This window comes from Haliotis rubra, unplaced genomic scaffold (genome assembly GCF_003918875.1).
Source record: "Haliotis rubra isolate DU_JTF1 unplaced genomic scaffold, ASM391887v1 Scf426, whole genome shotgun sequence".
Lineage (NCBI taxonomy): Eukaryota > Metazoa > Mollusca > Gastropoda > Lepetellida > Haliotidae > Haliotis > Haliotis rubra.
This window is the reverse complement of record NW_025767109.1, coordinates 213569-225861: the sequence shown is the minus strand read 5'-3', so window position 1 is coordinate 225861 and position 12293 is coordinate 213569. Positions and strand designations below refer to the sequence as shown.

Sequence of the window (12293 nt, the reverse complement as noted above, 5' to 3'; positions counted from 1 at the left end):
AAACATTGCTGAAGGAGGCATAAAACTATATTCAGTCACAGGCCAGAAGGAGATATTGCTGAAATATACCTAAACCTGTGGGTCAGTTGTGACGAAGAAATCTTTGGCATCCCATTAGTCGAATTCAGTATTACATTGCGTGTGGAAACTGAATTCTTTATCGCGAGTAGAAATGTTGTAATTAAAAGTTAACTGTGTTGTTAATGGTTGTGGTGCTTCGGAAACCAACTGTGTTATGTATGCGATTAGCATTTTCTACCTTTCCCTGTTTTGAATTCAGACCAGAACAGTTGTCTTGCTCTAATAGTGCACCACATGCATGCAGCGGATGTCTACTGCAAACATGTAAATGTTCCTTACGGGGAATGTTTACAGGTTCATTGACTTGTTTTGTGATATTTCACATGTGAATTTTTATTTTCAAGATCTCCTGAGTGGGAGAAAATTGACAAGAATGATCAGAAGAAGATTGGCTTGACTGTTGATGATGATGGTGAATTCTGGTAAGAAAAACTTTCAAAGTTTAAGTAACCTTTGTAAACATATGTCAATGATGCAACTGAAAGAAAAAGATATTTAGAATATGTAATATTGAATGTAAAATATTGGTTTCTTTCTTCTGGTCATTGCATTGAACTTCTCTTAAGTTATCATGGTTTTACATAATGCGGAAATATGCGTCCAGGACACAAAAATGTATAGAATGGATGCAAATGAAAATATGTACTGCACCCGGAGGACACACAATATTATCTTACCTCACACATAAATGTCGCTTTCTGATTGGCTGAGCGCAGTTCTATTATTTTCAATGTACCCCGCTGACAAGCGAGTAACATTTCAATGTACCCCGCTGTCAATGGCAACTCATTTGGTACCTCGTGGTAGTAATTCTTTATCTCGAATAACATTGAATCACGTATGATGTACGGAAATTACCGATGTTTTGCGAATGCAAATCGATGGAAGGGAGATAACTCTAAATCTGTTTTTCTTGTCAGCAAAATGTAGCAATGGCTACAAAAAGATTTGTACACATGCTTCGAACAATTCAAAATTAACATTAAGGTGTTCGGTAAGATAAATACGTTGTTCACTGGTCCCTTGGGGCCCATGGGTTGATGTACCATCGATGTTTGTTTATGTTCCCCTCGCCCTTCAGACTCAGGGAACATAAACAAACATCAAGGGTACATCAACCAATCCTCCCACCCCCTCCTCCTACCCCCACCCCCGAGGGACCAGTGAACAACTTATAATATATAAGTGAAATATTAATTAAATATGAATTAAAGTAATTTTCACAGGGCCCTCATATTTTATGTAAGGATCTTTGAATTTAGTAATTGGCGTATTCTTTAGACTCCTAGTTTGGAAGATTCAGGACATGTTCTGAGATGCAGTATTGGGTGCTAGTAGACATGGTGGCGGTGGGGTAGCCCAGTTGTTAAAGCGTTCGCTTGTCACGCCGAACACCCGGATTCAATTCCCCACATGGGTACAATGTGTGAAGCCAATTTCTGGTGTCCCCCGCCGTGATATTGCTTTAATATTGCTCAAAGCAGCATAAAACCAAACTCAATCACTAGTTGACAGGGGAGAAAAGATGTGATTGCTGACAGCTCTTTTCGGCGTATTTAACAAGAGGTCTACACACAGTAATCTTAATCTGGATCTAAAGCCAATGCCAGGATAAATGCATACGGTTGAATTGTAAATATTCATGTCTGTAGATGTTTTATCTCACTATCTTGGGAAGCTATTATAACAGTTTTTCACTCACATACTGTCTACATGAAACTGTGTAGGATGACTTTCGAGGACTTCTGCAAGTACTTCAAACAAGTTGGAATCTGCCGTAACGTGAACACGTCTTTGTTCACCCTGACCAAAACATGGAACGAAGGTCTGCATCACGGGGCCTGGAAGAAGCCGAACAGGGCAGGGGGCTGCCTCAACAACCGGGACACCTTCCTCAACAACCCACAGGTACGGAGTAAGGTTATCATGGAAGAAAAGTCCCAACTATAGTTTACCCATGGAGATCCGGGTCAGAATTGGTCTTCAAATTTGTCGTAAAAGGCCACTAATGGGATCAGGTGGTCGGGCTCACCTACTTGGTTGACACATGTCATTGTATTCCAATTGCGTATATTGATGCTCATGCTGTTGATCACTTGATTGTCTGGTCTAGGCTTGATGATTAACAGACCACCGCGATATAGCTGGAATATATCTGAATGCGGTGTTACACAACAAATGAAATGAGCCTGTAGCCATCTACAACCAATTTCTATGTCAATCCTTGACAGTGAAGTAATGCTCATATCATACTTTTAAGTTTTGTGTCTTAAGTCTTTGTTGTGTGGCCACCATGTTCATGGTAAGTGTTGAGTAAGTGTAGAACATGGTCTTGTGATAAGACCAAACTTCTGACTTACTTTCAAGTCTAACATCCCTCTACACTTGTAACTCAGCTGCCTTACCACAGACACAAGACAGCAAGACTGTGTTCATATCAAATCTGCTAAACTTTTCCTATTGCGCATGTCGGATAAGCCGGGAACATTCTTTGTGTTTCGTAGAATGTGAACCTGTGCCAACCAGCGTGCCAGGTTGTCTTGTTTATGTGGATGTAAACCTGTGAGTAGAATAAACAAACAAAGTGTATGCAATGGTTGTTAAGATTGGCATCCATGTTACATGTTTGACATCTGTTTGCAGTATGCATTTGACATCAGTGGGGAAGAGGAGGAGTTTATGGTCCACTTGAGTCAGAAGAGCACTCGGACCAAGGAAGGCTCCACCAACGAAACTATGGGCTTCACCATATTCAAAGTAAGTCTACACTGCTATGGATGCATATTTACTGGTTATGTCATTCTCAGCTGTAATGTTGGGTAGCCTAGTGGTTAAAGCATCCACTTGTCACGGTGAATTCCTGGGTTCGATTCCCCACGTGGGTACAATGTGGAAGTCCATTTCTGGTGTCCCCTGTCATGTTATGGAATATTGCTAAAAGCAGCATAAAACCCAACTCACTCATTCCCATTAATATGAATATCATTATACTCCAGGTTGAGATTAACAGACGGTACAGAATGCATGATCTGAGTCACCACGAGAAGCTAGTGTCGTCCGTCTTCAGGAACAGCCGGGTCCATCTTTATGAGGCCAACAGCCACAAAGGGACGTTACGTCATCGTCCCCACTACCTTTGAGAAGGATATTGAGTCAAACTTCCTCATCAGAATCTACACAGATAGTGCTAACAACTTCAAGTGAGTCTACAACTTGAAAACAGTCCGATAGTATTATCCTATTTAACAATAAAAATTAGTCCTTGTGTTTTTCAGACGCTAAGAACATGCATTGATTTCTCAATTATTATATGAACAATTGTAGAACATGTCACTATATTATTAAAGACAAATTAGTCATAAGCACATACCATCATCCAATACATGTGCTATTCTCCACGTTATAGTGCGAGTAAACACTGCCTTCTGAAAACATCCCTCCAAGGATATATTATGAGATTAAATTGTATAATTTATATGCTATAGTTTTATGATAATATTAATGTTATTGTAATGAATAACATCTGTCAGTATTCTTTAGCCTAACTCCTTACCTGGTGGGGTAGCTTTCAACATGGGTACAATGTGTGAGGCCCAGCTCTGGTGTCCCCCACTGTGATATTGCTGCTAAAGGCGGCGTAAAACTAAACTCGCTGCTCAGTTACTCCTTACTGTATCAGATTTGATGGTGTTTGTGTTTCCCCCGCAGGCACCTGGATCAGGATCAGCCACAGAAGAGTTGGTGGAACTGCTTGAGCAGTGAGCCAGTCATGGTTACACACATCAAGGTCATAGGAGCCCATGGTCTGGAGAAACAGGACACAGCCGGTAAGTAGGTCAGGGTGTCTTGAGCTATTGGTAGGTAGTTCAGGATGTTTTGGGATGCTGGTAGGTAGGTCTGTGTATTGGGGATGTCTGGTTATTAGGTCAGGATGTGCTGATAAATGGGGATGCTGGTGCTGGTTAGTAGGATTCAGGATGTCTTGGGCTGCTGATAAGTAGTTCTGCTGAGGATGTCTTGGGCTGCTGGTAAGTGGAGTCTTCAGCTGCTCAGATGTCTTGGGCTGCTGGTAATTAGTAAGGTAGTTCAGGATTGTTTGGGCTGCTGGTAAGTCAGGTCTTGGGCTGCTGGTTAGGAGTCTGCTGGTTGGGGTTATTAGGTCAGGATGTCTTGGGCTGCTGGTAAGTAGGTCAGGGTGTCTTGGGCTGCTGGTTATGGGGTCAGGGTGTCTTGGGCTGCTGGTAGATAGGTCAGAATGTATTAGGTTGCTTGTAAGTAAGTCAGGATGTCTTGGGCTGCTGGTAAGTAGGTCAGGGTGTATTGGGCTGCTGGTAAGTAGGTCAGGATATCATTCCCAACTGATAAAGAACTGGTGAGGAACATTTCTTTAGAATGAACTAAACCTTTTCTCTTCCCACACTCACAAGGCCAATTTTAGTAATAATATACTTCCCATCAAACTCACTAGTGTAAATATAGCCACTTACTTCAGGCAACTGTTCTAAACTACATTTTGCAAAATATTCCATGCTGTTTAAAGGTACTGTTTACACATGAACTGATGTATTGTAAAACATTCGTAACGTTGAAAAGGCTATTGTCATGAGTTCAGTAAATGATAAAAATTGGTGAAAATTTGCGAATTCTTAACAAACCTTTACACCAAAACGCAGCTGTTCACATGCACGATATTTGCACATGCTTTTCAGCAATTTGATACATGATCCTCGTGCAATTCATCTGCATATGGTTTGCAGTTGGTTCCCCCAAGTTAGTGGAGAAATCTATATTCGATGTAACCGTATATATACACATAATATATAGTGAGTGTTTAAGTGAGTCTAAGCCTTCGATGGGAAGTATATAACTCTGTTTATCATATACAGGTGGTCTTTGACTAGTTATTGGCACACATTTGATTTAATTAAACAATTCAGGGAATTTGCTTCAGACAATTTGTATTTATGTAAGTTTATCAGCTGTTGATAGAGCATTCTGCTATATCATTACCAAGTTTACATCTTCAGAACATGGTGGAAGAGGATCATCCTCCTCCAAAGCAAACCAGTCTGGAAGCCTGTAGTATTAAGCTTTAATCAGGTAGTACACAATAAAGACCATGTGAGTCAACCAGTAATATCACATTCCCCAGTTAACTGATGCGTTTGCCTCCAGGTGGCGCTGACCCTTACGTCATCATCAAGTGTGAAGGAGAGACAGTGCGGACCACAAGCTGCAAGAACACCATAGACCCGAACTGGAACCAGAGTGCTGTGTTCTACAGGAAGAAGCCCCTCGGTGCACCGATCAAGATCCAGGTCAGTGTCTTATAGCATAGGGAGATAAAGAGACAGTGCTTCTTTTAGTCTTAAGCACAAGCAGGTCTCTCGTGTCTCCGGTAAACCAGGTCAGGTTGCATATCACCCATCATAACAGGCATGCAACATTGCTCGTAGTTAAACCAACTCATGCTTATTCTGGGAAGAGAGGTCCCAGGCAACCTATGATGGTTGTAAAGATAAACCCATTGGAATTGATCTTCAGTAACCCAAGCTTGTCTTAAGAGGCGACTAACAGGATCGGGTGGTCAGGCTTGCTGACTTTGTTGACACATCATTATGTCCCAACTGCGTAGGACCCGTGTAGATCCAGGTTAGAATATTGATTTTCAGTAACCCATGCTTGTCGTAAGAGGTGACTAACGGGATCAGGTGGTCAGGCTCGCTGACTTGGTTGACACATATCATCGGTTCCCAATTGCGTAGATCGATGCTCATGCTGTTGATCACTGGATTGTCTGGTCCAAACGCGAATATTTACAGACCACCGCCATATAGCTAGAATAATGCTGTGTGCGGCGTAAAACTAAACTCACTCACTCACCTAACTGCATAGATTTATGCTCATGCTGTTGATCACTGGATTGTCTGGTCCAGATGCGAATATTTACAGACCACCGCCATATAGCTAGAATAATGCTGAGTGCGGCGTAAAACTAAACTGACTCACTCACTCACTCACTCACTCACTCACTCACTCACTCACTCACTATGCTGGTCGTATTAGATGACAATGGTTCTTGTGATCAGACTCGATGACGTTGTTGACATATACCAACTGTAATGTCAATCACTGGGTTGTCTGATTCAGAGTTGATATACACAGACCACCATGATATTAATGGAATGTTGCTAAGTGGGCTTATAAACAACTAACCAAATCAACAAAATATTCATAATATAACAAGTGGTTTGTCTCAGCAAAATTGATAATCAAAAGGCCACATTGATGAATCTGGAATGTTGCTGACAGTGGCATAATACACTAATAATATTAATGTAAGGTGGGATAATTTTTGGGAAGGCATGAATAAAATGGCAACATTACCCACACGACAGCTTTTCTACCTATTATACATACAGATTAATGAAAGTTATAACATTATTGTATTTGTAGATCTGGAACAACAATCTCTTGAGGGACGAGTACATGGGCAAGCATGTGTTTATGAGTGCTGATGAATGCACCCACTCAATACAGGAAGTGGGCCTCGTTGGACGCAAGAAGGAGCAGGGAGCCGCAAGGCCAGGCAAAGTCCGTGTGGAGATCACACAGAGCAAGACCCTCTCTACAATCTAAACATTATCTGCTGTTATCAGAAACCTGGTGCTCACAATATTGTTACATTGTTAGGCTTGTGGATCCACTCACAACACCTGTAACACCTGTTTCAAAATGTTACCTGTAGGGATTTACCTGAATGTATTTCTTCGATTAAAAATGGTGATCTATATCACTCTTTATCCCTGGCATTTAATAACAAAGATAATAAAAGTGTCGAATTTTATGTATCAAAGCTACCAGTATTTAATTCAGGCTGGGCAAATTTTAAAGGCACTTTGGTTTAAGTTTTCAACATCAGAGTTTAATCAAGGAAATACAGTAATTTGAAGCTTTTGTCATATTCCTCCACTGTGGTGTTTTCTTACACATGGCTTTACTGTTCTGTCTTTTTATTGGAATTACAATACAGTTCTTTTGTGTACGTTTTGAAAATGATGACACACCATTAACTGTTACGTGTGTCTTGGAATAACTTTCTGATGTTCACCTCTGTCAAGACGTCAGAAACTTATGAATGAGTGGCTATAGAAGGTAACAAGTTTATGTTCTGCTTGAATATGTTATTCACAGAGTACTTTGCAAAAGTGTTTCATAACTGCGATTTATTACTCAGAACGAATAGATCATGGACTTGTAAGTATATAACAAGCAAATTGTAATGTGCTGATTTATTAACAAGTGCAAATTTACAAAACCACTGTCTTTCCTTGTGAACTTATTCTCTTGTTAGTCTCATGATGTGAATAGTTACTCATTGATATTGACTTTTAAACTTTTTTAATTATCAGTGTTTGCTTTGTGAGTCTGTTTGTATTGGATACAAGTAAACACGGGATAACTTTTCAATTTCCAACCAGTGTTACTTGTCTTTATACATCTATGTGGTTGTTACTTGCTAGGTATTTGTACATAGCGTATTCACTCTGAACCCTTTGTCTTGTAATGTGAAACGTTATGTTTGGATAGTGCATGACTATGTAGGCATTTGAAAAGATGTAGCATAGCATTCTGAGTAAAATTTACTTTCTCTTCCTGCACTGAGTCATGTGATTTTAAATTTTCAAGGAGGTATTTTATGCTAAAATATAAAAATGTTAATTATTTACTTACCGTCCAAATCATAAATGCATTTAAGGAATTGAATATTTCTGATATTAAATCTAAAATAGAGTTACATACCACTTTCTGGGTTTTCATGGTTTTCAAGAAGTCTTCATTTTGCATCTTTAGCAAGAACAGTACAATATATCTGTTGCAGAAAATAAGTCCTTTTAGAAGATGTTAGATAGTCATGTATTTAGTTGTCCGATCAAGGCAATGGTAGGGAACCTAATGCTCACATTGATTAGTCCAGGGCCAGTATTGTTTATAGTGAAAACATTCTTGGTTTCCAAGCCTAATAGTAGTAAGGGCCATGCAATAGGCTAGTTAATGTAGAGGTATGCATATACACATTTGTGAGGGTTTTGTATTGCTGTGATAGTTACTGTTGCTTGACTGCTAGTCCTTGCTTCTTGTCTTGCCACCACTTTAGCAGCTACCAGGATGTGTGTATAACACTTACCAGGATATATACACCCATAATAACTACCAGGAATACAGGACTGTACTGCCTACCTACATATTGTATATTGCCTCCAGACAGGCAACAGGAATTACATCAGGATGACCTTTCTTCTCAGATAAATAATCAATCAGGAAAGGTTTATTTCTAAAATATTGTTTTATAGTGTGATCAGACAGGAACCAAAGCACCATCAGAACAAGTGTTGAGGATGGACTTCCTTTTGAATAGTCAGCATGTGTAATTAGGAGAGTTATCAGAGTTCAAGTCTCTCTACCCAGAACTAGGAACCCCAGGAAGTGCTGCAGTTTAGCACAAATATGTTGAGCTAAATGATGTGACAGATCTTTTGCACAATTCATCATAATATTGTAAACCTGCCAATTCACCCTTTGGTGGAGGAAAATAGTAGTTAGTAGCCTCAATGTCTCATCAATTTGCTTGAACAAATCCTATCCTGCTAAATATGTACTCGACATGTAACCCATATTGGCAGTGATGGTGCAGAGGGAAGGGAGAGTGCCTATTTTTGTACCATTGATAATGTACACTAACATGTAGAATCACTGCATGCGGTTGTTAAAGGGGTAAGGCTTCATATATTGTAAGCCCACATCTCTGATGTAATGCAATTCTTTTACGACGTCTACTGTATCTTGCACTGGGAAGGTTGTATATTCTTTATAATCTTTTCTATTTTATTACTTTTGTTGTCATTTTCATATGTTAATAAACATTTTTGTATATTTTATTTTACATGTATGTTTCATTACATCACTCATAGATCTTGTGTTTGGACATGTACCCATGTGCATCAACTTTAGATGCTATGATTTATGATGCTGTCCTGTAACTTAATATATTTTAATAACCTACATGACACAACAGATTCAATGAAAGGAACTTTTTCTGGTGGAACAAATTATTTTAAGAAGTACCCTTAAGGCTGATATCACGAAACATTGTGTGTATCATATTTATTAATTCTGAGACAAACATGTTGTTTTCACACCCTTAGTTTTGTCTAAATTTCATGTTATCATCTTTACAACATCTGTCCAACTTATAACTGCTGACATTTTTTTAACATGAATTTTTAAAGGTTTTCATAAGGTTGATCTAATGAGTCAACTGTGTGTGGTTAATGAGACGTCATACTTGAGTGATTTATTTAATATGATAACGGTGTAATATGGAGTTCTTCAGTGCTACACAATGTCTCATGCTTCAGAGAAAATACTTTGACCTTGAGTTAAGAATCTCATGATTATCCATATGCTTCAATTGTTTTAGTTGTAGATAGTGTAGACATCTCAAATAACTGGCACATGACTGTCATCTGTGGCACCTAGATTCAGCCATGTTCATTAAACCTCATGCTGTGTTTAATAAACATTTTGTTCTCGATTCCTTTCTTGATGCAGTTTTTGTTTAGAGGGGATTATTTCTGGCTAAATTCTGGCTAACAGGTTTCTTCCAAAGTCTCCAATGTGCTGTATCTTGCAAGATATATGAGTGAGTGAAGTTAGTTTTACGCCGCACTCCGCAATATTCAAGCTATATGGCGGCAGTCTGTAAATAATCGAATCTGCACCAGACAATCCAGTGATCAACAGCATGAGCATCGATCTAAGTCATTGGGAAGCAATGACGTGTCAATCAAGTCAGCGAGCCTGACCACCCAATCCCATTAGTCGCCTCTTACGACAAGCATGGGTTACTGAAGATCAATATTCTAACCCGGATATATGGTAATTAGAGAGAGACCATCTCTGCTTACAATACCAATGTTTCATAATGTGAATGTTATCAAATAAAAGCAGCAAAAAAGCACCTACATGATCATAACAAATATCTGCAAACTGCAATTGTATTATTACAATTTTGTAATCAGCACATTTGTGAAACATTATCAGCTAATGATGAGACAGGTGATTATCCTGACAAACAGGTGGCACAAGTCACAAACACATGCATTGGCATGTCAATTGTTCTGACTATAACAGAGGCGGTAACCTCCCAAACCCCCTACATCCCACAACCCCTACAGCTTATAACAACAAAGTTCATGGTCCAGTGCACTGCTAATCTGCCTGTTACCTATTTCAGACAATGGACCATGCCAAACACTTAGAAGTTAAGAGAATGATTGAAATGAGCAATAACAAAACTAAGAGTTTGAGATAATGGTTTTAGTGGATTATAACAAAAAATTAGTTTAACTAATTGTAGGAATACTGGGCTGTAGGGGTTATGAGCAGTAGGGGTTTTGGAAGACAACCGAGGCGGTACTGGGCTGTAGGGGTTTGGGGAGACAACCACAGAGGCGGTAGGGGTAGCCTAGTGGTCAGGCGCATAGCTAGCCAATTTTTTCATGTAAGCCTGATAGGTAGCAAAGCTTTATACATGTATTTATATTTAGATGGTATTGAGGGCTTGCTCAACTTTTTTTAGCAACAATCATGTGTAAGCCCGGGCTTATTTTTATGTAATGGTAGCTAAGCCCCTGGTGATTAAAGCATTGGCCCATCACACTGGAAACCTGGGTTCAATTCCCCACATGGGTCCAGTGTGTGAAGCCCATTTCTGGTGTCCCCTGCCGTGATATTGCTGGAATATTGCTAAAAGCAGCGTATTAACTAAACTCACTCACTGTGACTATAAGACTGCAGGAACACATGGTACATAATAAAATAGAAAAATTGCATTGGTCATCATTTTTGTCCCTGACGCATTACATTTTGAGAAACAGAACTGGTGCACGTTAGAATGGTATTTCTTGCTGGTTGAGTGGGTGGAATCTGCATGGTGTGATTATTAGCATCTGCGAGCTACAAAATTAGGAAATATAAATGGAAAAAAAATATACATGTGAGAAATAACTAAAAGCTGATACATTCAGTTATCACAATATGATGTCATCAAAAGGAAAAACCAACAGTATGACATTTTCAGCGCCATTCTGCATGTTGTAAATATTTAAGACCACCAACAATAGAAGGTCAAACTGAAACATAACCCAAGAAAAACACATTAATGTTGACTCCTACAGTTATCTGAATAAAATTGTTTTGATACATTTTATAACTAAATTAATACATTTTAAGAACCGAAGACCTGAGAAAATAAACCTGTGTTTATCAGCCAGCCAGAGAGTCATTTTACACACAATATGTACAAAATTATAATGTATGCAAATAACTTTAATAAGGTACACAATCTAATACAGCAGTTTACATGCATTGTATGACTGAGTATACCCAACACACTCTCAATACATTACCTAGTAGGGGGTGTCACAGAATATACAGGGGCGGTGGGGTAGCCTAGGGGTTAAAGCGTTCGCTGGTCACTCACGCTGAAGACCCGGGTTCGATTCCTCACTTGGAAACAATGTGTGAAGCCCATTCTGGTGTGCTCAGCTGGAATATTGCTGGAACATTGCTACAAGCGCGTAAAACCAAACTCACAGAAGATACACACAGTATACATAGCCATAATGCATATTCAAACAGGGTAGTAAAGTTTTGAAGTAATATATTATAACACGAAAGTCGAAGATACTAAAGTTTCTCATCTGAGTAAATACACAATGTGTTTATTAGTCAACCACAGAATGGTGTGTGACTGTTATACGTAGTTCATACCAATCATTTTGTCGTTTTTATGAGACAAAGGATCATACCGGTCAGAAAAACAAAAACATGTTCCCATCGTTGTCACTGCGAGAAGTTTACCCACATGGGTACAATGTGCATAGCCCATTTCTGGTGTCCCTCGTCAAGATATTGCTGGTTAATGCATGTCCTCGTGTAATTGCGCAGATCCTGATGTCGATCACTGGATTGTGTCAGTCGGAGTGAATCGGGGATTCGAACACGTGTTGATCCCACGTACCCACATGAACCTGCATATGTTCAACTGTGGCATATGTTGGGTCACCTCCGACCCTCTCATGCAATGGGGTTAAGTAAGGTATATATAACTGTATCTCTTTAGCTGATCCACCTCGGGACTTTCCCTT

The 12293-nt window shown here is 39.4% G+C and overlaps 1 protein-coding gene across 1 annotated transcript in view; it reads left to right on the top strand.

Moving 5' to 3' along the window:
• Positions 1 to 9676, top strand: part of LOC124288837 (calpain-5-like) — a 43273-nt gene extending 33597 nt beyond the window's left edge. The window contains 8 exon segments of the mRNA XM_046725391.1: positions 426 to 503; positions 1809 to 1989; positions 2725 to 2838; positions 3078 to 3158; positions 3160 to 3281; positions 3790 to 3908; positions 5257 to 5399; positions 6538 to 9676. Of these exon segments, the coding sequence (XP_046581347.1) occupies positions 426 to 503; positions 1809 to 1989; positions 2725 to 2838; positions 3078 to 3158; positions 3160 to 3281; positions 3790 to 3908; positions 5257 to 5399; positions 6538 to 6720 (1021 nt within the window). The 3' untranslated portion in view covers positions 6721 to 9676.
• The last annotated feature ends 2617 nt before the right edge of the window (positions 9677 to 12293 follow it).